Source organism: Aethalodelphis obliquidens, unplaced genomic scaffold (genome assembly GCF_003676395.1).
Source record: "Aethalodelphis obliquidens isolate GAN/ISIS:26980383/991018 unplaced genomic scaffold, ASM367639v1 scaffold58, whole genome shotgun sequence".
Taxonomy (NCBI): Eukaryota; Metazoa; Chordata; class Mammalia; order Artiodactyla; family Delphinidae; genus Aethalodelphis; species Aethalodelphis obliquidens.
Window position 1 is genome coordinate 11,973,928 of NW_020838002.1, and position 27,783 is coordinate 12,001,710.

General features: G+C 53.2%; 2 protein-coding genes across 7 annotated transcripts; one reads left to right on the top strand and one right to left on the bottom strand.

The window, feature by feature from the left end:
* Positions 1 to 444: 444 nt before the first annotated feature.
* On the top strand, positions 445 to 24,008 carry MMP28 (matrix metallopeptidase 28). Of its 6 annotated transcripts, none has more exons than XM_027087418.1 (9): positions 929 to 1,033; positions 8,669 to 8,812; positions 9,154 to 9,233; positions 9,457 to 9,644; positions 15,351 to 15,575; positions 18,565 to 18,810; positions 20,167 to 20,316; positions 20,647 to 20,814; positions 21,645 to 24,008. In XM_027087418.1, exons 4-9 carry the CDS (start codon positions 9,485 to 9,487, stop codon positions 22,037 to 22,039), a joined length of 1,344 nt encoding a protein of 447 aa, XP_026943219.1. In that variant the 5' UTR covers positions 929 to 1,033; positions 8,669 to 8,812; positions 9,154 to 9,233; positions 9,457 to 9,484; the 3' UTR covers positions 22,040 to 24,008. The 6 variants fall into 6 exon arrangements, with proteins under 6 accessions (XP_026943217.1, XP_026943216.1, XP_026943222.1 ...); XM_027087420.1 differs by having other exon boundaries at positions 948 to 1,033; positions 8,666 to 8,812; XM_027087415.1 differs by lacking the exon at positions 8,669 to 8,812 and having other exon boundaries at positions 448 to 1,033.
* Positions 23,846 to 27,341, bottom strand: PGBDF (plakoglobin binding and degradation factor). The gene is made up of 3 exons (XM_027087096.1): positions 27,266 to 27,341; positions 24,158 to 24,473; positions 23,846 to 24,056 (listed from the first exon to the last, which is right to left on the bottom strand). The coding sequence occupies exons 1-3, from the start codon at positions 27,339 to 27,341 to the stop codon at positions 23,846 to 23,848; spliced, it is 603 nt and encodes a 200-aa protein (XP_026942897.1).
* Between the last annotated feature and the right edge of the window lie 442 nt (positions 27,342 to 27,783).

Consider the following 27,783-nt stretch of genomic DNA (forward strand, 5'->3'; position numbering starts at 1 on the left):
TATCATTTCATTGATGAGAAAATTGACGCTCGAAGTAAATTCTTTGCCAAAGTTCACACAGCTGCAGTCTACCTTTTACTGATATAAAATGCGGAGTGCATGATGCCAGGTACGGTGCTCAGTTATTTACAGGCATTCTCTCATTAAATATTCCCTATTATCACGTGATGTCGGTATTCTATTATCCCCATTCACTGCTGAGAAAAATAGGTTCAGAGAGGGTGAGTGACTTGCCCAAGACCACACAGCCAGCAGGTGGCTGAGACAGGATTCACACAGCTAGCAAAGAAGCAGATCACGAGCTCAAATTCAATTCTTCTGACCCCAGCCCAGGGCTCCTTCTCTCACACCTCAGGGCCTCGGTCCCTGCCAGCCCGGCTGAAACCATCAATGACCCTCAGGTAGGCCAGAATCCCTCTTCATCGAAGCCTTAGGTAGCCACAACCGCCAGGAGAAGACGTTTCCTCCCCTGTCCTCCCCACAGAGATCCGGATCGACTGGAGGTGGCGGACTAGAGGACGGACGACTGGCGCGGGGCGAGGCCACACAGCCTGCGGAAGAGGCTCTGGCACCGCCGCTTGTTCCAGGAGCCGAGGCGTGTGGGTGGGGCCGGAGTGCCGGGGTCCCGCCTCCTCCTCTCTCTTTCCCCTCCCTCCCTCGCCTCTAGGTCCTGGGCTGGCGGACCCGCGGGCAGGCACTACCGGGCTGGACGACCTCGACCCGGCTCCCGGCGAAGCGCCGCGGAGGAGCTGCCCGGCGCGGATCCCGGGTACGGGCGAGCCCCTGCAGCCTTCCCCTCGGCGCTGGGCCGGCACTGGGCCGGCGCAGAGCTGGAGCATCCGCGGGGGCCCGGGCACGGAGGACCGACGGCCGGCTGCCCCGCGCCCCGTGCCCCGTGCCCAGCTGCAGGGGCGGCGGCGACATGTACGCGCGTGTCGGCCTCCTGCTGCGCGCCCTGCCGCTGCTGCTGTGGGGCGGCCTGGACGCCCAGCTCGCCCAGCGCGTAGGCCAGGAGCTGCCCAGGGAGGCGGAGGTACGCGGTGTGTGGGGGGCGGAGAGGGTCCGCGTGCTGGAGACCCGCCCGAACTTTGCAGTCAGGCCACCCAGCCGCCCCATCTGAGCTGACCATCGGCGTGACCCTCCCTTGTCCTCCTCACCCTTCGCACTTGAACACAAAGAGCCTGGGGCAGCATTCTCTCCCCTCCCACCCCATCACCCTACCCCACCCCCGAACACCAAGCCAGGGCTGGAACCACACGGGCAGGCGGATCTGCACTGATTTCCCAGGACAAGGGGAAGGGGCAGCGAAAAGATAGGATAGACATGCAAGAACTGAGGGAGAGGGAACCCCTACACCCCTGTTTAGCGGGGAGCCACTGTCCCTCAACGCCTAGTCTGGGAGACTTAGCAGTTCATTCATCACGCGCTCTCCCCAGGTGTCGGACGCTGCGGAGACTCCCAGATTGCTGGCGAGAGCGTACTGCTGTCTGGCCCTGGCCGGGGACACAGGGAACAGCTCTGGCTTCCTGGGCCGGTGCTGCCCCTGACCAGCTGGGGCTAGTGAGCGCCCAAGCTCAGAACTTTCTACATCTGTAAAATGGGTGAGAGTAGCACACACTCTCTCTCTCCCTTTTTTTTTTTTTTTTTTTTTGGCTGTGCTGTGCGGCTTGTGGGGTTTTAGTTCCCCGACCAGGGTTTGAAGCCATGCCCCCTTGCAGTGAGAGCGCAAAGCCCTAACCACTGGACCGCCAGGGAATTCCCAAGAGTAGCATACTCTTAAGAGTTGCTTCTAAGGAGCTTTAAACAGTGCTTCAGGACTGAACTGGAGAAAAGGGGGTGGGGAAGTGGAGGTGAACCTTAAAGATTTCCCATTTCATTTTCCTCCTTTGGACTCAACTGCTTGGTGTAGGTTGCACAAGGGGAATTTTTGTGAGGTGGGGTTAGAGGTGAACTTGGAACGTCTACTTTCTAGATATAGGTGATTGTAATAATATACCAGTTTCATTTCTTTCTTCCCCAAAGGAACATCACTGTCTGTGTTCTTACCTCTTCTCTGGATTAGAAACTGGGGTCACCACTATTTTAAGGAGAAGGGAGGCAAATAAGTTTTAAATGACTGAGCCCAGCACTTTGCCCTGAGACTCTTAACAGAGCATCTTTCCTGCTGTAAAACTGCCAGTTATGAGCTTCTCAGTATCCCCACTCCCCTCCCCTAGAAGAGAGAGACATGCTGAATTTAAGAACCCTGCAAAATGAGGAGGACTGCCTCTGAACCACTCTTCCTCCACCAGCCCTTTCCCATTACTGCTCTGGAATATTTGGAAATGACCCTGCTTCCACAAGGGGGTCCTCTCTCCAACTCCTTCACTCCCTCCCATCCAAGCACTAGTCTCTTGCTCTGTGCTCTCTGCTTTTGCACATTCGGGAATCCCTTTGTTTCTCTGAGTTTAGAGTCTTACAACATCAAGTGCAGAGTCCTCCTGGCCCCAGGAGAAGGCTTCTGTGTACCAAGCCAAGTCTTGTTAAGAGTTCCATCCCACCTCCCCCCAGGTCTGGGTCCCAGGCAATCCTTGGCAAGAGAACAGAGACCCTATCTCTGCCGCCCATGCCTGCGGTGGCCCCAGATGGAGAGAATTTCATCTTGGGGTGTGCTTGGGAAATGTAATATCTAGCCGATTAAGTCTCTTTCCATCTATTTAACATAACTGGGGGAAGGGGATTTTTTTTACCTCTGAGAGCAGGGAATATTTTAAAAGCATAAAGAACTCTGGAAATGTGTAATGGGGGTGTGTCCCTATATGCATATATATATATGCAAATTGTGTGTCTGTGTCGGTATGTCTATATGTGTTTCTGTATATGGTCAATTGCATGGGCTTCAGTGTCAGGCAGACCTGTGTGCAAACCATCAGTAAATTATTTAACCTCTCTGAGCCTCAGTTTTCTTCTCTGTGCTATGGGGGTTAGTAATGCCTATTTTACAAGATTTGGGTGTGGTTTCATGAGATAACGTATGTGAAATACATTCTAGGCTTAGCATGGTACCTAGTATGTAGAAAGCAGTCTAACAAAGGAAGTTGCTCTCAATGTTGTTCTTGTTATTTTAGAAAACAGACCTTCAAATTAAAGTCCTGGCTTGGTGACTAGCTCTCCTAGAACAATAATACAGGACAAAATATGTAAAACAACAATTTTCAGCATTTGACAACAGGGCTATAATTCTTAAGAGATGGTGTTGCAGTTACTATGGCTACATTAAAATTACTTCAAAATGCAGTGAAGTAAAAGAACCATGTATTATGTCCATAGATATTGTGGGTTAGAATTTCAAACAGGGCACAGCAAGGCAGCTTGTCTCTGCTCTGCAGTGTCTGGGGATGGAACCATCTGAAGGCTGTTTACTCACCTCTCTGGCAGTTGACACTGGCTGTCAGCTGGGGGCCTCAGTTCTTCTCCATGTGGGCCTATCCACATGGTCTCTGCATGTGGGCTAGTTTGGCCTGCCTCCAAACATGGTGGTTGGGTCTCCAAGCTGAGAGCTGAGAGAGAGAGAAAAGAGAGTGAGAGATGCAGAAGTTGTATCTCTTTGTGACTTAGACTAGGAAGTTGCATAGCCTCACTATTGCTGTACTCCACTGTCTGGAGTCACAAACTCCAGGTCAAGGGGTGGGAACACAGACCCCACAGTTGGTGGGAGGAGTGCTGACATCACATCGTAAGGAGAGCATGAGGATGAGAGATGTTGGGGTCATTTAGGGAAATACAACCATCCATAGAAAGGAACCTGCACAAAGTGAGCCCCCTGATCACCCTGGCTCTTTGCTCCGGTTCATTTCCCTGACCGCAGTGCAGGGAGCCAGACCCCCAACAAAGCACAGCAGTCCTGCTGAGCTCATAGACAAAGGTCAAAGTTCAGGAGATGGAAAGAAAGAAATAGTAAAACAGCTGTGTGATCTTAAGCTTGTCTTTTCCCTTCTCCAGTCGGCAGATTCCTCTTCTGTAAAATAAGGGAGTTAAATTTCTTAAATGATTTTTAAGATTCTCTCCAGCACTAACATTCTTTAACTTTGGTATGTTTGTACGCCTTTGCCTCTGTGTGTATGTGTGTACACATTTCATCTACCTATGTCCGTGTCTATCTATCTGGATGTCTCTGTGTGTATTCCTGTGCCCTGCATGCCTGGCTCTATGTGTCCCCTGTGTGCACACAAAGAAATAAAATCGAGGGCTTTCCAGAGTGGGCTTTGCCTTGCAGGGGACTGACTGCTTACAAAGCTGCATTGTGAACAAGTTCATTGTTGCCCACTTAGGAAAACTAGAGCTGCTCACAACATTCGTGAGCAGGAACAGTCTCCGCTGCTGAGTTGCAAGATTGAGAGTTAATGAATGACATCATCACCCTGGCCCCCCTCCCATTCCCAGCCAGGCCCTATCCTGTTCTTGGGCAACACAGACTGTCCCGAGAGATCTATCTACCATGCATTGCCTGGACCTTCTTTAGCACAACCCGGCAATGTGTCCAGGACCTGCCCTCCACTCAGTAATCATGCATAACTGCATGGCTATTCCCAGTGTGCCAGTGCAACAGGAAACTGGGTAGTTTGTTTCTCCAGGGACACACTGGAGCTTCTGTGGAGTATCCACCACCAGGTGCAGTGTCTGTTTCTCATACCACAGATCCATTCATTTTATTTTGTGTGAGTCAGAAACCCAGAAGCCCGGGCATGGAAGCCTTTCCCAAGAGCTCAGCTCAGTGATTCATAGGGGGCAGACGAGGCTCTGAAGTGTCCCAGAGGACCACAAGTTGATGGAAAAGCAATTGCCAAGCCAGTCTGAAAACCAAGACATCTATTAATAGGAAAAGCTGGATGGTGGAAGCAGGGACATAGAAGGGAGAGATTGTTGGACAACTCCTCCTAAACACAATCTTGGTTAGGACATTATTTTGTGCCTTAAACTTCGCCCCACACCCAGTGAGGACTATGGGTCCATACAGTCTGGTTATTTGGCATTAGAAAAAAATACAAGATGGGATCTGGGTGGAGACTAGCCAGCTAATGTTTTCCAACTTCCTTAAGGATGGAAAATGAAAGAAGGCACGGGGATTACAGTAAGAGGTATCTAAGTTATACCTAGACAGAACTTTGTGAATATGGGATCAGGGACAAGGGAAAGGAGAAGAGGAAGGGAGTCAGACAGAAGGGAAGGGGAGGTCTTTGCCCAAAATAAAGGAAAGGGGCGGAGCTTGTCCCACTGCCCTGAGAACTTCAGTAGGTTTCAGAAGTCAGAGAGCAAAAGCAATACTTTCTGGAAGCAGACGTTTGTCTTTGTGAAGAACACACTTGGGTGCTGTTGAATACCTGTGGCTTGTCATGGGAGATGTGGTCCTAGTCTCTTTGGAGTCCCCTGCCTGAGCAGGTTCTTCCCTCTGCTCCACCCCTGGGCCTGCTCGTGGAGGAGACAGAAGGGATCCAGCTAGAAACACCCCCAGTTTTACCTTTTTTATATTTGAGGGCCGTCTCCCAGTGGTGAGAGCAGCTTGGACCCTGCTCCTTCGGTTTTAAAGCCTCTGAGTCACTTGCTTATTAGGTGTCAGAGGATTTAGATTCAAGTATGAAGCACTACACTCCCTTGAGATTTACCTTCCTCATCTTTAAAATGGGAAGAACAACACGTGTCCTGCCTATGTTCTTGGAAGGTAATTGTGAAGCTCAAAGAAGGTGAGATACCCCGAAAAGCTTTACAATAGGCAAGAGCTCACTGTGCTCCTGACTACCAGAAAACGTTTTTATTTATGGGACATGGCAAGGCGGAACATCAGCTGCTATCCCCTGCGTCTTGACTTGGCTAATAATGCCACAGGTGTATCAGATGATAAACACAATCACACAGAGTCACTACAGAAAGAGTGGAATCATAGTGAAACATAATATGAGAAGTAATAGATCGTAGGTGAAGCAACACGGTTTCTGCATGAGCTTGCAATTCTTTCATTCTTGGTTTCATTTTTTGCTGCTGCAATTCTTTGATATGGAGGATGTCATGGCCACTCTGTGGACAGGAGACTTGGAAGCTGACCCCTCCTAGACTAATCTACCAAAGGTCCCTTCCAGCAATGAGGCTCCGTGACTATAAATGGAAAAATAACGTTTTTAATGGAGCAACTATCATAAAGCTTTCCCAGAGCTGCTTCTTGCTGGATTGTCACGACACTCCTGTGAGAAACATAAAGCAGTAGTCCCATCCCCATTTTATATTTGAGGCACAGCTTCATATATATATAAAATTTTATATATATATATATAATTATAGCTTTGCCATAGTTCACATAGCTAATCAGTTGCAGAAACAAGGCTACAATAAGAGAAGGAGCTGGAGTAGATCTTAGCTCTAATCCAACCCCCCCCCCAATTTTATAAAAGAGGAAACTGAGGCCCAGAGAGGCACAGGACTTGCTTAAGGGCACACAGTTCACAGCAGCACCAAGAATAAAACTCAAGACACTCAGTCCAGGGCTCTTGCCCTGCCGGGTTAGTGACTCAGAGCTCCGGGGTTCATTTTGCTACACCTCATTGCTAGTCTAGTCCTGCTCAGTAATGGCGAGAATTTCCCCTTCCTTCAGGCACTGAACAGGCTGGGCTCTACACACACTCCCAGGACAAGTCAGGACAGATGAAGGACTAGAGCCCCTGGAATTCTGATGCCTCTCAGCTTTCTGGGTCTGGGGAGAACCGTCTTCATTTTCCCCAAACACCACAGCCACCCCCAGGGCTTTGCAGAGGCGACTCCCCAGGGAAGTGGCCCCAGCCCTGACCGAGTGGGTGAGGCAGGTTGGCGCAAGCTTTCAGACCTGAGCAAGGTGAATCACTGGGGGGCACAGCCCTCCAGCTTCCTCTCCATGCAGCTCCAGCCCTGGGCTCCATGGGAGAGAGGATGGGTGGAGGACAGGGCAGAGAGAAAACCTGATGTTTGAACTGTGAGGCAAAGAGGAGCAGCCTGGGCACGGCTTCCATGAAGGGGGACAGCGGTGATCCCAGGTGGAGCTCGGAGAGCCCCCGAGAGAGCACAGGACACCCTCCCGATCCTGTGTCTTCTCCTGGGATCCCTCTGCCACACTGTCACCTGCCCTACACCCCTGCTCTTTCTCCCAGGCAGACGGGCATTTCTCTAACCTTCACAGGGGAAAACAGGCACAGCAAATGGGCAAGCAGAAGAGGGTTAGGGAGGCCTGCAGGAGCAGAGGGCATCTCAACCCTGCCTCCTCGTCACCCCGGGATGTGGGTCTCCCTCCACTCAACAGAACTTCAGGACACTCAGTATTAAGGGCCCCCTTCCTGTAATTAAAAATGTTTTAAGACATGTGCATAGTAAACATAGAATAAGTATAAGGGAGTTCTTAAGTCCTGATAACCCCCATTATAGCACTTCATTGCTTTTATGGAAATATTAAGTGTCAAATTCTTAACATTTCTTTTACTCATTCTTTTGGTGTCTCTTGGCTGGTGTCCTGGATACTTGCTTACTCTGCCTTCTGGAAATTCAGCTCTGCCTTGAAACCCACAGGTCAGCCCAGGACTTCCCCTCTGATGGACCCCTGAAAAAAGCCTCCACCCCCATCCTGCCCTCCACCCACCTTGCCTGCCAAAGTCCCAGGCACGGCAGCCCAGCCAGGAAACAGGAGACGCCGCTAGTCAGTTTCCCCCGTCCTCCCCCCTCTGTCCAAGGCTTCCAAGTTCCTGAACGGGAGCCAAGTCCCTGATAAGGGCTGGGTGGGTTTGGGGGGAGAGGCACAGGGAGGCCCGGCCTGTTAGCCTGTGACCCAGTCTCTCCCAAGTCACTCACTCAGCAAAACTGCTTCTAAGGAAACAATTCGCTGACTTCCTTTAGAAAGCCACTCTGTCCATCGTCACCAAGGGAGAGGGAGGAGGCATGGAAGAGAACCAGGCACCTGGCTGGGGTGAGGCAAGTCTGAGATAAAGCACCTAGAATAACAGAGGTGTAACTGCCTTGTTCAAAGCACTTCCCGTCTTATAGATGGGGTGCATTCCAAAAGCCTCTTGTTAATTTCCCCACTAAGGTAAATCAACCTGATCAACTGTTTATTGAGCATTTACTATATACCAGACAACTATGCTAGATGTACATTGCTATATTTAATCCTTCTGAGAATCCTGTGGGGTTATTTCTGTTCTCACATTGTGAGTGAAGAAATGGAGGCTCAGAGAGGTTAAGTAGTTTGTCTCTGGCCATCCAGCAGGGTCATGGTTGGGAACAGATTCTTGATTCCAAGACCTGTGGCTATTCTATGATGCCACACTATGTTGAGCAGTAAAGAGTCTTCCAGATTAAGTCCCTAGAACTCCTTTAATCCATTTTGCATCCCCAAATGCTGTACCTATGCAAAGGGAAAGAAGAAAACAATAGTGCTGAAATACTAATGAGTTAGCGCAGGAAAACAATAAAATGGACTTGGAAAGAGTTTGTCTAGAATAAGGGTTCCTTATGGAAAGTGACTTTATTGAGAAGAGGATGTGGAGGTCTCTGGAGACAGATATAACGAAATCCACAAAAAGGAGGCGGGATACTTGCAAAGGTTTAGAGGCTTGCCGATCCTGGCTCTTAGTGTCTGGCTTCATTCCCAACTTGTGCCTTTTCCTTGACGCAGCAGCTATGATTGGAGTTGATCTGAGTTAAGAAATACAGCAAAGAAGAGAACAAGGAAGACAGAAAATTATTTCTGGATAGGTAACACAGCAAGGAGGGGTAAAAATGAAGAGTCGATGTGTGTCTCTATAAGAATTCAGCAGCCGAGGTGATTCTTTTAATCCATTGGTGGGGTTTATGAGTGAGAAGTGCAAGCAGGGAGCTGAGTGCATCATTCCCCTGAAGGGCAGGACTGCTGATAGGGATGGGCAGTGAGTCACACACTTCCTTCCACTGGCTTCCAAGAACTATATCCAGCTGATCTGTTGTTGGCCTGGAACTGAGTCCAGGTTCTGACTTTGATACCAGGACTCTTTCTGCTATAGCTCATAGACCTTGTTGGGAAAAGGGATGAGCCTGGGTGTGATGTATGTGACACGGGCCCTCGGAGACCCAGGGAGGGGAAAGGGTGCCACACCGTGGGAAAGCTGACCTTTCTCTCTCCCCCAGGCATTCCTGGAGAAGTACGGGTATCTCAGTGAACCCGTCCCCAGTAGTCCCGCCTCCACGCGATTCAGCAATGCCATCAGGTAAGACAGAGGGATGTGGAGGACTTGGTGGTGCTGGAGTGCAAAGCTCCGGTCACCTCCTCCCTCCTCTTAGAAGGCTGGTCTCCCACGTGTGCCCAGGGGGTCACACTCCATTGCTCCCTCCCTTGCCCCCAGCATCCTGCTGTCTCCAGGGAAGCTCCCTGCATTCATCCCCACCAGCCAGCCTCGCACTGTGGTCCTTTATCTCAATTCCTCCTAACAGGGAGTTCCAGTGGGTGTCCCAGCTGCCCATGAGCGGGATGCTGGATGCCGCCACGCTGCGCCAGATGACGCAGCCCCGCTGTGGGGTGGCAGATACCGACAGCCAGGTGGCCTGGACCAAGAGAGTCAGTGCCCTATTTACTGGACGTCGGGCCAAAATGAGGCGAAAGAAACGCTTTGCCAGGCAAGGTGAGCACTGTTAAAATCTAGCTGGGCTGGGATTCCCCAGCGTCCTGAAGCGTCCTGGCCAGAAAAATACGTCTCATCCTCGGACTGGGCTCTGTGAATAACCTCGCTCCCCTAGGGTGGGTGAATAGGACCTCTCAACCCAAGGACCATCTTTGTGAACACAGATATTTAAGTCAGAATTATGCCTAAATTGATGAATTTTCTTTTTTTTAAATTTTTCTTTATTTTTTCATTTAAAAAAATATTTATTTAGTTTTTGACTGCATTGGGTCTTCGTTACTGCGCACGGGCTTTCTCTAGTTGTGGCGAGCAGGAGCTCTCTTTGTTGTGGTGCGCGGGCTTCTCGTTGTGGTGGCTTCTCGTTGCGGAGCACGGGCTCTAGGCCTGCGGGCTTCAGTAGTTACAGCACGGGGGCTCAGTAGTTGTGTCTCGTGGGCTCTAGAGCGTAGGCTCAGTAGTTGTGGTGCACGGGCTTAGTTGTGCCCTGGCATGTGGGATCTTCCCGGACCAGGGCTTGAACCCGTATCCCCTGCACTGGCAGGTGGACTTCTAACCACTGCACCACCAGGGAAGTCCCTAAATTGATAAATTTTCATTGTGCAAGTATTTTCCAGAGCAAACCCCATCAAACCCACTTAATGCCTTGATCAATTTGCTATGTAGGGCAGTTAAACCATTGCCAACATTTTCCTTTATATTTGACTGAAGTCATTTTCATCAGAATCGATGTTTTTTCAAAAGCATTATTCAACAAAGATGTGATTCATCGATCAGTTTTATTTTGACCACAGCACATTTTTTAACAGCGTTATGGAAATACAATTCACATACCGTAAAATTTACTCGAAGTGTACAACTCAGTGATTTTTAGTATATTCACAGCATTGGGCAACCATCAGCACAATCTAATTCCAGAACGGTTTCATCACCTCAAGAAGAAACCCCATGCCCCGAATGGAACAGTCACTCCCACTCTCCCGCTTCCCAGCCCCAGGCAACCGCGAATCAATCTCCTCTCTGACTCTGCAGATTTTGCTTATTCTAGACATCTTCACACTACAGTTTCTGCCATTGTGATTTTCCTTGTGTAGTTTTGGGTTTTTCCTTCCCTTCCCCTCCTCCACTTCCTCCTTCTTTGTCCAAATCCAATCTTCCAGGATCAGATGTTACAGATCTACGATTTATGAAGGAGATTTGATTCTTCTGTCAATTCTTCATCAATGAGAAGTTTAACTGTGTGTGATTTTTTAAAAATTTATTTATTTTATTTTTATTTATTTTTGGCTGCATTGGGTCTTTGTTGCTGCAGGCGGGCTTTCTCTAGTTGCGGCCAGCGGGGGCTACTCTTCGTTGCGGTGCACGGGCTTCTCATTACAGTGGCTTCTCTTGCTGCGGAGCATGGGCTCTAGGCACACGGGCTTCAGTAGTTGCAGCACGTGGGCTCAGTAGTTGTGGCTCACGGGCTCTAGAGTGCAGGTTCAGCAGTTGTGGCCCACGGGCTTAGTTGCTCCGCGGCATGTGGGATCTTCCCAGACCAGGGATCGAACCTGTGTCCCCTGCATTGACAGGTGGATTCTTAACCACTGCACCACCAGGGAAGCCCTAACTGTGTGTAATTTTAACATCTTGTTTGTACTAAGTCTAGTTTTCTCTGCTCAGTTTTCACAGTTTTCAAGATTCCTAACAAGATGGGGTTGCTCAGTCAGGTTCTCATCTCATTCATTTTACTGTGAGCGCTTAGGGCCATTGCCTCTTTTAATTTGCATTAACAACTCTGGCTGACAATACCAATTATGGACAGAACAAGTGGCACACTGTTTTTATTTCTTAGCTAATTCGTAAGGAAATTGTGACCTGTTCCCCTCAGCTGTTGGAGGATGTCTGTTTCCAGGTGCTTGCCAATCCAGTTCCACTGTGTCTACACATCCAGCCACTCTGGGTCCCCAGTACTGTATGACCGCATTCTGGTAAAACAAGGAGGAGCGATGGGGTCCAGACTCTGGGCTCAAGATGTCCTTGGTGTCAACATGTTCTGCATCCCCCAGTGTTTCTGGATGGCAGAGGGGAAGGACAAGGTAGAATGGGGGAGCGGTGTGAACTGGAGCAGTGTCCCTGGATCCAGAGCTCTGAGTTTAGCTGTGTGACCTGGGCCATGTCACTTTGCTCTGTTTCCTCATCGGAAACAGCTTGTTCAGGTTGCAAAGGAGAGGCGCTGATTACTAAGGGGAAGGGCTTGTTGTGAGAATATGGTAGAAAATGGGGCAGCCCCGGATAGTCTCAATGGCGACACTTCCAGCCTAGAGTCGGTGTCCCAGAGAACTGAGATGATGCTTCCTGGGCACTCAGGACATGACCTGAGCATGAGGGATGCTTCCTCCAGGCAGCATCTCTGCTTCTCATGCCCTAAGGGAGGAACTGATGGAGTCCGTTTGTCACCATCCAATTTAGAGCATCCCTTTTGGACAGAAATTCATACTAAGGCAACTCCCTGTCCATCTCATTATCTGACACTGACCCCTGGTCCAGACAGCAGTGGCCAGACTAGACAGAGAATTTCTCTCTTATTCACAACATGAACCACAGCAGCTTGAATTCTTTCCCTCCTGGGTGGGAAGACATTCCCTAGAAAAGAGCTGCGAGCTTGGCAGGCACCAAGCACTTCCTATGCCTTAGGAAAGAAAATGTAATAATAACAGTTAATACACACTGAGCCTTTATGATCGTGCCAAGCATGGTTCTGAATGGATTAACTCATTTAATCCAATAACAACCCAATGAGATGGGTACCATTGTTATCCTCATTTACAGATGGGGAAAATGAGGGACAAACAGCTCGAGCAACTTTCCCAGGGCCACATAGCCAGAGCGTGGGCAAGCCTTCTTTTCACTGGGAGGACTGTGCGATCGCCGGATGTGAAAAAACCCAGAACGTGGGTAGGGGCTTAAAACGGGATGTGGATTTCTAGGCCAGTGACTTTCCATTATGTGGGTCAATGCTATACCGATGAAACTGGGTTCCAGGTTTGCCAGATAAAATACAGGATGCCCAGTTAAATTTGAATTTCAGATGAACAACTTAACTGTTTTGTTTTCACACACTTATACTACAAAAAGTATTCGTTGTTTATCTGAAACGCACATTGAACTAGGCGTTCTACGTTTTCATTTGCTAAAGCTGGCAGCCTCATTCCAAGCACCAGCTCTGGACTCTGTGCCTGCAGGGCTGATCTTCAATGTCCCTGCTCCCTCACACAGCTGGTGGAGGTGGGGAGCCCCGGGGCGGGGAGGGGGGGGTGTATCTGGATGGAAAACGAAGGAGCAGGGATATTTATTGAGCACCCACCACATGCCAAGCAGCTTCGTGCTGCCTTTTCTTTTGCTGTTTCACTTTTACCAGGAGGTGAGTCTTACCAACCCCACTTTGCAAGTAAGGAAACTGAGGCTTGGAGAGAGTCTGTAATTTGATACGCGAGGTTGTAAGCAAAGGGGCTGGGATTTCAACCCACGTTCTCTCCACAGTATCAGTTGCCTGTTGGGAGTCAGGATCCCAGGGTCCCCCCCGCCCCGACCCCAGGCAAGATTCTAGCTCTCTGCCCTTCCCCATCTCCTTTTCCTTCCCTCTTCCCTTTTGAATTTTGGAGCAAGGGTGTGGTGGGTGCAGTGCCAGGTGCTGCTGTGGCCTGAGGGTTGCCATGGAAACCAGCCCTGCCTGGTCGGGAGTTTGGGATGGGGGCCTGAAGTGGCCAGCCTGCTCCAAGGACACAGACCTACAAGAAGACAGGGATGAGGGCTCAGGCTGCTGGCCAGGCGGTTCCTTTCTCACCAGCAGCCCCACCAAGGACCCCCCCATCCAGCTCTACTCTCAAAGAAAATTAGTCTCTCAATACCAGTCCTATCTGTCCTCCCTAGCCTCCCCACTTCTTGCCCATGGAGTGAGGGGCCTCCCTAGCTGCAAAGAGGCAGAAGGAGCTGCCTCACACTTTTCTAGAAGCTTGAAGGTTTTGTGGGGGGTGGGGGAGAGTCTGAGAGTTGGTCACCCACAGCAGGGTGTGAAAGAGCCCAGCGCCAGCCTGCCCTGTGCCTGGTGAAACTTATGATTCAATGAGAAGTGTTATTGGTACCTCGGGAACCCTCAGGCGGCGCCTCTGGCCTTCCTCCAGGCTTTCCTCCTCTGCCTTCCTTAGAATCCTTCCCTTTTCCCTCCCTGAGGGTTGGTCACTGGCTGGGAGGGGTTGGGTGGCTGCCAGGCCCAAAGGGGTGAGAGAAGGGACACCCCCAACCCCACTTCCATGGAGGATGGAGGGGGAGGGAAAGTGTGCTCAGCTCTTCTGCCAGCTGGAGAATTCAGGAGAATTTCAGCTTGCGCAGAGCCCCTGCTTTGACCCAGAGGAGGGACGTTTAGGCAAATTTATAAGCCTTGAGTCTTAGCAAACGGGCCTGCTTATCTGTGTGGTACAGTGGCCGGCGCACTGGATTTGGTGTCAGGGCCTGGGCTCAGGGCCTAGCCCCGCCACTCACTCGTTCTGAGGCCCTTCCTCCCGGCCTCAATTTCACCAAACTAGAGCAGAGAGATGGATAAGGCGGTGGCCAAACGCCCGTGACGTCACTCCTCCTGCCTGGTTCAGGCAAGGGTACCCCCAGGACAAAAAGGCAGGAGATCTGAACCTTCACCTGCCCCCCAAGGGGAGAGGGGGCCCTGTCCTCTGGCCTGGCCTCCTAGCACAGCCAGGCCTGCCCTGCCCACTCATCACCCATGCTCCAGGGACTCTGGTCCATTTGGGAAACTGAGACCCAAAGGCAGCATGATTCTCGGCTGCTCACGGGAGTCCTGCCTCCGGAGCTGTAAGTCTTCCACAGTTTCAGCCCCTGAGCTTGCAGGGCTCAGAAATAGCCCACGAAAAACTCTGGGATCTGGACCTTCTGAGCACCCTGGTCCTGGGTGCAAGGCGAGCTGCAGAGGGACACGGTTGACCTGGGGCTCGGGCAAGAGGCCAGAGTCTCAGGCCTCAGGGAGGAACTGCAGTTTGAGGCAAAGGAATAGGAACTCTTAACTAAGTGGAGATGGAAAAATCTCTCTTGGTCAGTGACAAACACACCCTTTGTTCTTATTTGTTTTCACCTCAGAGCTCTGCAGAGTCCCTGAGGAAGTGAGGGGGAGGGCCAGAGGTCAGAGAAGGACCTCGAATAAATGGGCCTTGTGGTCTCTGGTCAGCAGCAGGCCCTGGGCACGGGAAAGGGAGCTGGCAGGAGGGTGTGAGGGGTGGAGAGGAGGAAGGGGGAGAGGGCAGTCATGGCTGTGGCCCCCGTGGCTCCACTCCGACACGGTAGACAGGGGCTGGGATTCGCTGCCAGCAAGAGACGCAGCACGGTTTTCCAGCTCAGCCCAGATTGTAGGGAGGATGGCCCCAGACCCGAGACTCCTTCAGGTTGGGGACTCTTCCTGGGTAGAGGCTGCTTATCCCCTGTCATACTGGGACCTCCCCAGGTCGAGCCACTGGAGTAGGGACCGTGCAGGACAAGCGTAGTCTTGTCAGTCTGAGAGCAGTGTCTCCACAGCCAAACAGGGGACTTCCCATTTGGGCTGTGGTTCCTCCGTCACATCAGGGACTTCCTGGAGGAGGACCTATCTCCCCATCAAAAGAGTCCACAGGGAGCAGCCCCAGGCTCTGCAGCAGGTGTGACTGATGCGGCCTCTCTGGGTGGCAGGCAACAAATGGTACAAGCGGCATCTCTCCTACCGCCTGGTGAACTGGCCCCAGCACCTGCCTGAGCCGGCAGTTCGGGGGGCCGTGCGCGCCGCCTTCCAGCTGTGGAGCAACGTCTCGGCGCTGGAGTTCTGGGAGGCCCCGGCCACGGGCCCCGCTGACATCCGCCTCACCTTCTTCCAAGGGGACCACAACGACGGGCTGAGCAACGCCTTCGATGGCCCAGGTGCTGACACAGAGCCTCTCTCCCACACGGCAGGAGGGAAACCCAACTAGGAGAGGCAGTCTGGGGAGGGCAGTAGAGCCTTCACTCCCTCTTCGGCCTTGGCCAAGCTGCAGCCCCCTCTGAAGGACCTTCAGTCTTCCCATCTGTAGAATGGGAACAGTGGTCCCTGCCCTATTAGGTGCCTCATGGCTGAAGGGACGGTCACATGAGGTTCTCCATGGAAAGTGCTTTGCAAACTCTAAAGAGTATTATCTCTTTTGGGAGAAACTTCTGGGGTCTTGTCACCCATCCCCTGCCTCTAGTCAGGCCTGTGCCTCTCTTGTTCTCCAGGAGTGAATGTTCTCCAGACCAAGGCTCTAAAAACAACCAGAGGCCACCACAACCCCACTCCCGCCCTCCCACCACCCACTGCACAGTCACTGCCACAGGGCAAGAGGCCTTCTACCCTCTCCCTGCCACCTGCTTCACACACCCACAGCCCAGACTGTCTGCCCCCGACCTAAAGGCTTACGGCTGCAATGTAAACCGCTCTCCTCCCCTTCTGCCCAACACTAGCCTTCACAACCTGAATGCAGGCCATCTGTGCATCTCCTCCCCACTAGTGAGGCGAGGAGACCTGATCAGGCCCCTTCAGGGTGGGGACTTAAGCCCTTGTGTCGCCTGGGTACTTGGGCCCCACCTCCCCTGCACTCTCCTGCTTTCCATCAAGCCCACTCAGAGCAAAGCCCACTTCCAAGCCCTGCTGCTGAGACCCAGGGTAGGACTGGGAGAGATTTAGGCTCTTCAAGAATCCACATGGGGGCTTCCCTGGTGGCACAGTGGTTGAGAATCTGCCTGCCAACGCAGGGGACACGGGTTCGAGCCCTGGTCTGGGAGGATCCCACATGCCGCAGAGCAACTAGACCCGTGAGCCACAACTACTGAGCCTGCGCGTCTGGAGCCTGTGCTCCGCAACAAGAGAGGCCGCGATAGTGAGAGGTCCACACACCGTGATGAAGAGTGGCCCCCGCTTGCCACAACTAGAGAAAGCCCTCGCATAGAAACGAAGACCCAACACAGCAAAAATAAATTAATTAATTAATAAACTCCTACCCCCAACATCTAAAAAAAAAAAAAAAAAGAATCCACATGTAGCACCCACACGTGCTTGCATGTAACTCACTTCACCCACGATATCTCCATGAGACATTGATATCCATACCCAGGTCCCCAGGTGGAGTCTGGTCACTAAGACGGCACTGGACTGGGAGTCAGCTCTCTGATTTGAGAGAGGTGTTTTGTCTGAGTTCATGTCTTCTCCCTTCGAAACCTGCCCATCTGTCTCCCAGGATTATTGTGAAGGTTAAACAGAAAGGGCTTACATGACTCGAAACAGCTTGGGGCATATTCAAAATTAGAAGCATGTATTCCTCCTACAAATGACCAGCTCTCCACGCCCCAGGAGGCTCCCTTTAAAGGCAGCCTCCCAACTTTTGCCAGTCCCCTCTGGCCTGGGCTCCAAGAAGGCAACGCCAGAAGGACCTTCAGTGGGCTTCTAGGCCAGCATCATTGCAGTGCTGTCTGCCGACTCCTGCGGAAAGTGAATTGTGAGGGGGTAGGACCCTAGAAACTGCAGAATTTCATCTGGGGCCCACTACCAGCTTGAGAATCACTGATCCAGCCCATCTCCCTCTGCTCACTCCTATTACAAGCAGGGAAGCAGGGAAGTAGAGACCCACACAGGACCCTGGCAGAGGGAAGGCAAGAGTGAAAGAACGCAAGAATATATAGACTTTTTTTTTTTTTTGCCCCGCTGCGTGGCATGCGGGATCTTCGTTTCCTGACCAGGAATCCAACCCGTGCCCCCTGCAGTAGAAGTGCAGAGTCCTAACCACAGGACCGCCAGGGAAGTCCTCTACATATGCTTCTCTCTCCTTTTTTTTTTTTTTTTTATAAATTTATTTATTTTTGACTGCGTTGGGTCTTCGTTGCTGCACGCAGGTTTTCTCTAGTTGCGGCGAGCGGGGGCTACTCTTCGTTGCCGTGCGCGGGCTTCTTATCGCAGTGGCTTCTCTTGTTGCAGAGCATGGGTTCTAGGCACGCAGGCTTCAGTAGTTGTGGTGTGCGGGCTCAGTAGCTGTGGCTCGCTGGCTCTAGAGCTCAGGCTCAGTAGTTGTGGCGCACGGGCTTAGTTGCTCCGCGGCATGTGGGATCTTCCTGGATCAGGGCTCGAACCCGTGTCCCCTGCATTGGCAGGCGGATTCTTAACCACTGTGCCACCAGGGAAGTCCCCCCTATATGTACTTATTAATAAATAAGCTATACCTACCCATAAATACACTCAGCACCCAGATCAAGAAACAACATTACCAACACCCCAGAAGTCTCATTAAGCCCCCTTCAGGGGTAACCACTGTCCCTACTCCTAGATCTCGTTGAAAGTAAGTAACGGTTAGTACCTGCGGTAGACACTAAGTATTACATGTAACATACACAAGTACACACATCCCTTTTTAATACTCAGAACAACCCGTGAGGAGCAACTCCCTTATCAACATGCCCATTTTTCAGATCTAAAATCTAAAAGCTAAGACACAGAGAGGTTAAGCTATCTGTCCAAGGTCACACAGCTAGTAAGGGGATAAAACCGGGATTGGAAGCTAGGCAGTTTGGCCCCGTGCTCTTTGTACATCACCCTCCCTCTTAGGCTTCCAGGCCCCATAGCCTAGTCATCTGTTCATTGCTCCACACTTCAGCTTCTGCCAGACTTAATTAGGAGGGAAATTACTCATCAAAAACGCAGCCATGGCGACTTCCCTGGCCCCTTTCTCTCGGACCAATGAACCTCGCCTGGGAGCGTTCCCAAATAAAGCTTGCTTAAGTTCTCAAAAAAAACAAAAAAACAAAAAAAACCGCAGCCATACACACGCCAATGGCATTTGCGCCGGGCGGTGGGAAGTTGGGGGGTGTCGCGGGCGGCGGCTCCGCCTGACCTCCTCGCCGCCTGTAGGCGGCGCCCTGGCGCACGCCTTCCTCCCCCGCCGCGGCGAAGCGCACTTCGACCGCGACGAGCGCTGGTCCCTGAGCCGCCGCCGCGGGCGCAACCTGTTCGTGGTGCTGGCGCATGAGATCGGCCACACGCTCGGCCTGACCCACTCGGCCGCGCCGCGCGCGCTCATGGCGCCCTACTACAAGAGGCTGGGCCGCGACGCGCTGCTCAGCTGGGACGACGTGCTGGCCGTGCAGAGCCTGTATGGTGAGCCCCCGGCGCGCTCGCCACTGCGCTCTCCCCTGTCCCCTGCGCCCCGGGATCCCCAGGGTTCGAACACCGGCTCTTCAGATAGGATCCCCCATCCTAAGCGCAGGAAGCTGGCCTCCCCATCACAGGTCCTTCCCGATGCTGAAGCTTCGGGCTCCCCTCAAATCTTGAGAAACCTCATCTCCTGCTGTGCTTCACCCGCATGCCTGGCCTCTATCATCCCAACCAATTCCTGGGCACAGCCCTCCTCTGCGTTCCAGTTGCTGATTCCTGCCCGACCAGGGCTGCGCAATTCCTCTCATATCCCTGCCCCATCATCCAGACCCAGTCCTCGGTCCCACCCAGACCCCAGAGCCCTCATTCCTGCTCCCAGCTCCAGTGGCTCTCCCCCAACATTTCCCTCTCCGTGAGCTGATGCCCACTTTCCCCCAAGCCTGGGCCTCTGCCTGGCGGTGGACTTAGACAAGGTCTTCTCCCGCAGAATGAACTGACTGGTGCTTCCCAGAGGTTTATCTGGACCCCAGCCCGGGGCTGTGACCCTGAGTACCTGGTGTGGTGGGCAGGGCCAGGATCCCTAGGATCAAGTACCATTCCATCGGGGTCAGCAGTTGCTCTTGGGCAAAGCACTTCCCCTTTTAGAGTCCTCGGTTTTATCTTCTGGGGGAAAAAGAAGGTGGGGGGGATAATAATTGAAGCCCTGCTTACCTCCCAGGGCTGTTGTTCTGGTGGATATGAACATGCTTTGTAGTCTAAGAGACCTACACAAAGGTAATAATAATAGCTGCTATTTCACGAGTGTCTACCATGGGCCAGACACTTAACACACCCATGAGGTATCTTTTTATCCACAAATGAGGAGAATGGGGCTCAGAGACGTTAGATAACTTGTCCAAGGTCAGCCAGCTAGGAAGGTGCAGACCAGGATTCAGGAGCTGGTGCCGAATTCTAAGCTTGGTGGACTCTGCCTCATTCTCATAAGTGAAGTATAGTGATGTCATTATTATAACTGCTGTAATTATCACAGCCCAGGCCCCTGAACTCTGCCCTCCCGCCATCTGCATTGTCCAGGACTCAGGGAAGAGGACCCTCTGCCCTTTTTAGTTCCAAACCCTTGTTTGGTTCCCCCACTCCGATTTTACCCTTTTCCAGACTGTTCGGCAGGAAAGAGGACTTCTGAGTTTGGTGCTATGGTTATAACACCAACAACCAAGGACAATTCTTAACCCCCCACCCCTGCCCTCCTTCCCTGCCCCTCATGTCAGATAATGAAACGAACCAAGGGGGAGGTCTCGAGCACTCAACACACCCCCAACCAGTGTGCGTTCTCTCCCGCTTCCCTCCTTCCCTGTGAAGGGAAGCCCCAGGGCGGCTCAGGGGCCATCCAGCTCCCTGGAAAGCTGTTCACGGACTTTGAGGCCTGGGACCCCCACAGACTCCAAGGAAGGCGCCCCGAAACCCGAGGTCCTAAATATTGCCACTCTTCCTTCGATGCAATCACTGTAGGTAAGATGGTCCCGCGGGTTCCTTGCTTCCTTCTTCCCTCCTCCTCCTCCACATCTCCAGGGGTCTCCGGAGCTGGAGTACAAGGTTGGGGGATGAATTATAAAATCCAGAAATCCCAAGTCACAAGCATTCTGCAGGGTAGCAAGCCCACGCCAAGCAAAACGCTGCTTCCTGCTGCACTTTCCCCTCTGCCCCAGCTGTGCCTGCTGTATCCTCTCTGCTGCATCCTCTCTCGTCAGTTTGGGAAGCTGGGTTCTAGGGAAGCACCTTCCCTGGAAAGAAGGCAGGAGGCCGATGGTCACTCCTCAACTTTCTCTTGTCTCTGGGCAGATGGGCAACATCGACTGTACATATTTCAAGGGAACCAGTTCTGGGAGGTGACAGCTGATGGCAACGTCTCAGAGCCCCACCCACTACAGAAAAGGTGGGCAGGGCTGCCCCCCCATATTGAGGCTGCCGCGGTGTCATTGGAGGATGGAGACTTCTACTTCTTCAAAGGTACCAGCCCTGGGGCAGATGAGAAAATTGAAGCCTAGAGAGGGGAGGAGTCTGCCCAAGGTCAAAAGAGGGGAGGAGTCTCAATTCCATTCTGAACCTGTGGCCCCAGAAACTCTCCCAGGAGATTCCTTTAGTGATGGATTGGGGGGCACAGGTGTCACGGTTGTCCCAGAGAGAGCGCGGGTGGGAGAGTTTCAGAGAAGAGTCTAGAGGGAAGCAGAGGGTGGCTCTGAGCTCTGCAATACAGCAGAAGGACAAACCTTCCTTGGAATCCTGGCTGTGTGAGTCTGGGCCTGTCACTTGACTCTTGGAGCTTGAATTTGCTGAACGGGGAAAATAATCCCTCAGGCTTGTTGGGGAAGGAGGATTAAAAGAACATAATGTCTGAGGAATGTGCAGTATGGGAAAATTGTGTTCATTCATTGATTCAACAAATATTGAGTGCCTTCTACAAACTCGGCTGGAGGTGTTGGGATACAGTAGTGATCAAAACAAAATTCCCTGCCCTCACGGAACTGTTGGTAGTAATGGCCGTGGAGAACGCCCCTGGACTTCCCTGAAGTCTACCACTCACCTGGGAGGGCGCATGCTTCCTACCTGGGGTGGGGAGGTTCCTTCAGAGCAACCTGCCCTCTGCGGACACCTGCTGGAAGTGGAGGCCACAAGAGTCCCTCCTCTACTGTTTACAACTGATCTATTTTGATTATCACAAATACTGACCACCTTGGACTCCAACATGAAGGGGAGTAGGAATATGGGGGGACAGAGGTGGGGTAGAGGACCAAAGGGCGAGCGCACCAACTCACGCTGGCTCTGCCGATGTCCCACAGGGAGTCGATGCTGGAGGTTCCAGGGCCCCAAGCCAGTGTGGGGCTCCCCACAGCTGTGCCGGGCAGGGGGCCTGCCCCCCCACCCGGATGCTGCCCTCTACTTCCCTCCTCTGAGTCGCCTCATCCTCTTCAAGGGCGCCCGCTACTACGTGCTGGCCCGAGGGGGGCTGCAGGTGGAGCCCTACTACCCCCGAGGCCTGCAGGACTGGGGCGGTGTCCCTGAGGAGGTCAGCGGCGCTCTACCCAGGCCCGACGGCTCCATCATCTTCTTCAGAGACGACCGCTACTGGCGCCTCGACCAGGCCAAACTTCGAGCAACGCCCTCGGGCCGCTGGGCCACAGAGCTGCCCTGGATGGGCTGCTGGCACGCCAACTCGGGGGGCACCCTGTTCTGAAGATGCCCCCACCTCTTAGTGAATTGCTGGCGCTCTCTTGTGGCCAACGTGTATCCCCAGCCCCAAGGGCAGACCCTGTCTGGAAGCCTCTGAGCCTCCCTGCAGAAGTCCAGGCAGGAAAGTTCATCTGCATTTGTTCCCTGGAGAATGTCTTTGTGCTGTCAAGACATTGATCTTTGTGGGATCAATTCAACGAGAAGCCGAAAAGGATCCCAGACCCCACGGCCCTTTCCCCAAAGACTCATTCCTCCCCAGGCCTTGGGGATTTTGTTTCTTCCCCTAAAGGTGCAGTTCCTGTCCATGAGGCCACAGCACTGGGCAACCAGGAAGGATGCAAAACTCAATGGAGAAGTTGGGACCACTTTGCAAGACTGTCCCTTCCCCTCAGGGCCTCCCGGCTCCGTCCTTGGAGGATTGTGTCTTATTTAATCAGAGGCCCCACCCCCAGGAAGACTGAATGGATTGAGTACAAGGGTCTCCAACCTCAGGGGTGTCAGGACCCAGAACAAGAAGGAGACCGATGCAGGCCTGCCGGGCCCTGTTTCTTTCAGGGGTTGGGGGGAAGGCTGGAATAAAGAGGTGCTCCCAGCTGGTGGGCCTGGAGGGGGGAAGCAGCCTTCCTTGGACACGTTTCCAGTGAGAGCAGGTGGGTGTGGATGCTACGGAGGCTGCAACCATGTTCTTCCGGTCAAAGCCGGGACCAGTGAGTTGTGTGTGTGTGTAGTTGTGATAGGGAGAGGGGCCCTGCCTCTCTCCTCAAAGATCAAAATATCCTTCGTCCACCTCATCCCCCAGGCCAGATGAAGGACCCTGTGTGGCAGGAGGAGGACAGGGGCCTCCCTGGAGGTCTGCACAGCTGCAGTCGCTGGGGCCTCTGCAGGCCGGGAGAGCTTCGTGCTCACAATGGCCCCATTCTCCTGGCCACACACGAAGCATTCCAGGAGCTCCCGCTGGCCGGCCGAGAATAGCTGGGATTCCTGGAGAAGGACCCAGCTCTCCGGCCTCCCAGTCTTCTGTCCCAGCGGCTTCTGGGGCCGGTTCTCTAGTCCTGCCCCCTGCACACCTGCCAGTGCCTCCTCTGCACACACACTGACCTCAGCCAGACCGGGCTTCCCGCGGGAGGGGAGGAAGGTCCGGCCAGCTTCAGCCCTCAGCTGCCCGTGGGCATTCCTGGCCCGGCAGCTTCATTTTCTTCTCTGCGCGGTGGGGAGAATGGCCTTTGACCGCCCTTGGCTGCAAGTGCTTTGTTCCGCCCTCTCCGGGGGGAGTTGCAGGGAGGAGGCTCTCCGCCTGCCCTTTTCCCTCTGGCTTGAACCCAGGGGAAGGGGTGGAGGGTCGATCTTTATTCCACGCCCCACCTCAAGGCACTGACACTTTGATTAGGGGCTTTATTGAAAGATTTGAGGGAAGGGGCAAGTTTCCCAGAGGGGTTATTTTCTCTAGGCGACGCCTCTGCTCACCGGGCCCGAAGGACGTGAAATACCCCAGAGATGAGCGTGAGGCTGTACCAGGGGGCGCAAGTCAGGTGGGCGGTGGGCACTGCGTGCTGACCCGGGCGCTGGGGCCCTCGGGAGGCGCTGTTGGAGGAATGGAGCTCCAGGTGATGTTGGGCTCCGCATTGATGACAGGTGGGCCCGGTCATCAGCGGTGGGCCTGCTGGGCTGCTCGGAGTGGGGCGCTCCGGGAAGGCGGCTCTCAGGTACGTACTGGAGAGCGCTCCGCGTCGGGGCGGGGGAGGAGAGGGTGGCGGGGAATTTGGAGTCAGGCGAGGATGGAGGGCCACAGAGACCGGGGATTGGGGGGCGCTCAAAGGCCCACGGCAGCCCCCGCGCCTCCAGAAGCCCGCGCCTCCGGCAGATCCTGGTGCTCCAGAAGGCAGTGCGCCACGTAGCTCTGCGAGCTGTGCAGGTTCCTGCACTTCTTGCAGAAAAGGATCTCGCAGCGCGCGCAGCCCCCGCCGCGCAGCCGCCGCCGCCGCGTCTCCAGCACGCACGGCTCCTCCGGGGGGATCCGCTTCCTGCGGGAGGGGGCCGCGGCGCTCAGGGCACCGCGCCGCCAGCTCCCGCCCGGGGCCCTGGCGCCAGTACATCCCGCCCCCGCCGAGCGGCGCGCCCTCACCTGTTGGCGGGAGGGGCCAGGCCGCCGAGCAGTGCTAAGGGGCTGAACCAGCCCCAGAAGCCGCTGTCCGCGCGCCGCAGCAGCGCCACCTGCAGGATGCTGGACTCCTGGCTCAGCGGATAGTACGACACGGAGCCCCGCTCCCGGCCCTCGCCGCCCTCCGCCTCCCCGCCCTCCGCCTCGCTCTCGGCCGCGCGTTCCTCCAGCAGCCTCTCCTCGTCCTCCTCCGGCGCCCCCTCCGCAGCCTCCGCCTCCGCCTCTGCCTCTCTGGTCCCGGGCTGCTCCAGCTCCTTCTTCCACAAGGGGATCTTCACGCCTGCGGGGGCGGGGGGCGGGGAGGCGATCAGTGAAGGGCCTGGGTACCCTGGTACCCTGACTGTTGCCCACAGCCCGACCGCCCGCCCCCCCCCCCAAAAAAAATAGGCAGGCGTTCGAACGACGGTGCGCACGAGATGCCCGGAGCCAGCAGGATTCCAAGAGAGGGTTACAGAGTGTGCAGGATTTCCTGGGCAAAGGAAGGCCTGGTTTCCTAGGTCCCCGCACTTCCTAGCTGAAGACTCGGGGCAAATCACGTCGCTTCTGTCACCTCCGTTCCCCTATCTGTAAAATGGGAAAAAGTAGTGCCTATCCCAAGGATTACTGTAAGGCAGGTATCAGATCGAGTGTGTTTGAAGCGCCTGGCTCAGGGGCCGCGGGAAGCCATCAACAAACAGGTGCAATGAGCCTTGCGAACCGGAGGAGATGGCGGTTCATCACCACCTTCCTTCTAATTGGCTCCGGGGTGGGGACTGATCTCTGTGCAGGCTGTCAATAAACATTAAGTGCACTGATTGGAATTTTAATAGGTGGTTTATATTTTGTTTTCTGGATGGAACGGGATTTCCGTCTTCAAAGTGGGCCATACCTTAAGAAAGCCCAGCAACACCTGCGGCGGGGTGGGCAGGCAGGTGGGCACACAGCGCCTCTGCACTGTTAGAAATGGACGCCTCTGATGAGCAAAACAGGAAAAGTGCCCCTTATGAGCGGACTAAATAGAAGTTTTCTTGCCCTCCCACCCCATGGGCAGACCGATTAGGAAAAGGCTGCCCTAGGGGGGAGCCAATTAGAAAAAGACGTCTATTCCTCCTTCTAGGCTTGACCCGAACCGCCAGCTGGATTTCAGCCACAACTGTCCCCCTTGCTGGTGTTCAGGACACAAACTCCACAACCCCAAGCGGCAGTCCTGGCAGGCGGGAAGTTCTTGGACTGATGTGAAAGTAACACGGCCGCCGCCGGTAGGTGTCCACCACTCACTCAGCAAACACTGACCCAGCCCCCACCGTGTGCCCTGCTGGCTGCTCGATCTGGGAAACTAGACTTGTAATGAAAAAAAGGGGGAGGAGGGCAGGGAAGACACAATTCCTGGGGTTTGCGCTGGAAAGGTCTAGAAATTTTTCTATTGATCCCTGCCCATCATGATTAAAGAGGTTGGAGACAAAGCGGAATGATAATATAGTGTTCCAGCCCACATGTATTGAGCACCAACTGCACGTAGTCACCGGGCTAACCTCTTCATACATCATGCCCCTTCATCTTCCTGACCCTCTCAGGCAGGTGACGTGGTAGGTAACAGAGGGGCCTCTGAATTTCAAGACTTTTGAAACCTTTCAAGAAAAGTTGTTTCAAACATTCTGCCAGTTCTTGGTATTGCTAAATGTGGAGAACCAAGATCCACTGTACTTTTTTTTGGCCACGCCGCGTGGCATGTGGGATCTTAGTTCCCCAACCAGGGATCAAACCTGTACCCCCCTGAAGTGGAAGCCCAGAGTCCTAACCACTGGACCGCCAGGGAATTCCCAAGGTCCACTGTACTTTTATTTAGGAAATATTTAGGAAATTATTTAGGAGCCTTCTGGTTGTGAAAGGCCAGACGTAGTGCACAGCCAGAAAAGGGTGCTGGGAACATTTGGGGAGGATGAGGAATTGGAAAGGAAGGTTGGGATTTGGGGGCCCAGACTATGGAGTTTAGACTTTGTCCTTCAGCAGTGGGGAGCCACTGAATGTTTTGACACAGGGATGTACTCAGAGCCATCCTTTAGGATGTTCCCTCTGACAGGAGGAGACAGAGAGACCTACTTAGGAGTCATTACAGTGGTCCAGGCCAGAGAAAAGATCTGAACAGCAGCAGGTGAAGATGAGAGAGCAGATGTCAAGAACATTCAGGAAAGAGAGAGAAGAGGGCTTGTACATGGATGGGTAACTGAGAAAAGGTTGGGCTTCTACTCTGGGATTGCCATGGTGATGTGTTGATTGGTCCACCCTGGAGTCAAGAGACCCTGCCCTCCGGCCCCACTCACCGTGTTTATCCATTCTTCCCAAAGCTGTGCTGCCCTCTTCCCTTGACCAGGCCCTGGGATGAGAGGGAGTTCCCACAGAACTTGGTCTGGTCTCTAGGGCCTCTGTTGGATTATGAGGGGGCGGGGCTAGAACCCCACCTGCCCATAGGGTTCCACCCCAGAATAGTTGCCTTTTCTAGAGCTTCCAAAAGCACCCCCAAACAGTACCTTTTCTCTTGGGAAGGTATTAAAGGGATAGAGAGCAACTTTGGCCCCCAATAGACTGGGGTCAAATCCCAGCTTTACCACATAAACATAAAAGCTATTAACATATTACCTTTCTGACCCTCAGTCTCTTTATCTGTAAGTCAGAGATGGCAGTGCGGTACCAGACTTTACCTGGCCCACAGAAAACACTTAAAGCATTATGTTTATTTGCATCACATTTTCTCTTTCTGTTCTATCCGTGTCCTTCCTCACCCTTGCTCCCCAGCCTACTGACTTCCAGCACATTGCTTTAGCTCCGAGAAGCAGAGGACATGGTGTGAAGTCCTGTAGGAAGCAGAACTCGGGCAAGAGCTGGGTGTAGCCCCTGGATGTTCTGTATGTGTGTGAGAGAGCTGGGGCTGGGGAAGGAAATAAAATCATAGAAACTTGGGAGACTCCTTCTTTTCCTGGCCTGACAGTGGGGTGTGTTGGCAGAGTCAGGGGTATGGAGAGGGGCAGAGGATGCAAACCCAGATGTGGAGAGTCTCAGTCTGATGGCATACAGTTGCTGGAGTCAAGGAGATACCAGTCTGATAGGGGAACATGATATGGTCCTCCATCCAGGTCTGAAGCGGGGCGATGGGGTCTCTTCCTTCAGGCATCTCCTAGTTTGGTGGAGCCAGTTTGATGGGAGGTAGAACAAAGTGGGCAGACCAGTCCCCAGGAATCTCATGGGGGCAACACTGTCAAGAACTGTAAAGAGTCTAAAACTTTACCCTACTTGCAAGTTAGCCTGCTGTACTTTCATGGGTGCTGCCAAAAAACCATGAGACTCCTGGGTTGGAGAGAAAGGACCTCATTACTCAAGGCACAGCAGCATCAGCATACCTGTGTCATCTCCTCTTGGCCCACTGTCCCATGGGTGCTATAGGGATGGGTGCCAGGGAATACCTGCATATGCAGTCATTTGCATTATAAGAGGAACCCTGAGCTTAGGGAACCCTAATCTTTCATGCTGGGCAGTAACCAAACCTCTTCTTTGCTCCAGAAAAAGACACTATCTCTACTTCCAAGGTTGTTCACTATATAAACACCCTTGAAAAG

What these genes read in the sequence shown, in the direction of transcription:
- MMP28 (XM_027087415.1), top strand. Translation starts at nt 923, where the DNA reads ATGTACGCGCGTGTCGGCCTCCTGCTGCGCGCCCTGCCGCTGCTGCTG. An exon ending in CGATTCAGCAATGCCATCAG is followed by an intron (nt 9,234 to 9,456) that starts GTAAGACAGAGG and finishes TCCTCCTAACAG; the next exon opens with GGAGTTCCAGTGGGTGTCCC. An exon ending in CTTCGATGCAATCACTGTAG is followed by an intron (nt 20,317 to 20,646) that starts GTAAGATGGTCC and finishes GTCTCTGGGCAG; the next exon opens with ATGGGCAACATCGACTGTAC.
- PGBDF (XM_027087096.1), bottom strand. Translation starts at nt 27,341, where the DNA reads ATGCCTGAAGGAAGAGACCCCATCGCCCCGCTTCAGACCTGGATGGAG. An exon ending in CATGTTCCCCTATCAGACTG is followed by an intron (nt 24,474 to 27,265) that starts GTATCTCCTTGA and finishes CCGCCCCCGCAG; the next exon opens with GCGTGAAGATCCCCTTGTGG. An exon ending in CTGGCCCCTCCCGCCAACAG is followed by an intron (nt 24,057 to 24,157) that starts GTGAGGGCGCGC and finishes CCCCTCCCGCAG; the next exon opens with GAAGCGGATCCCCCCGGAGG.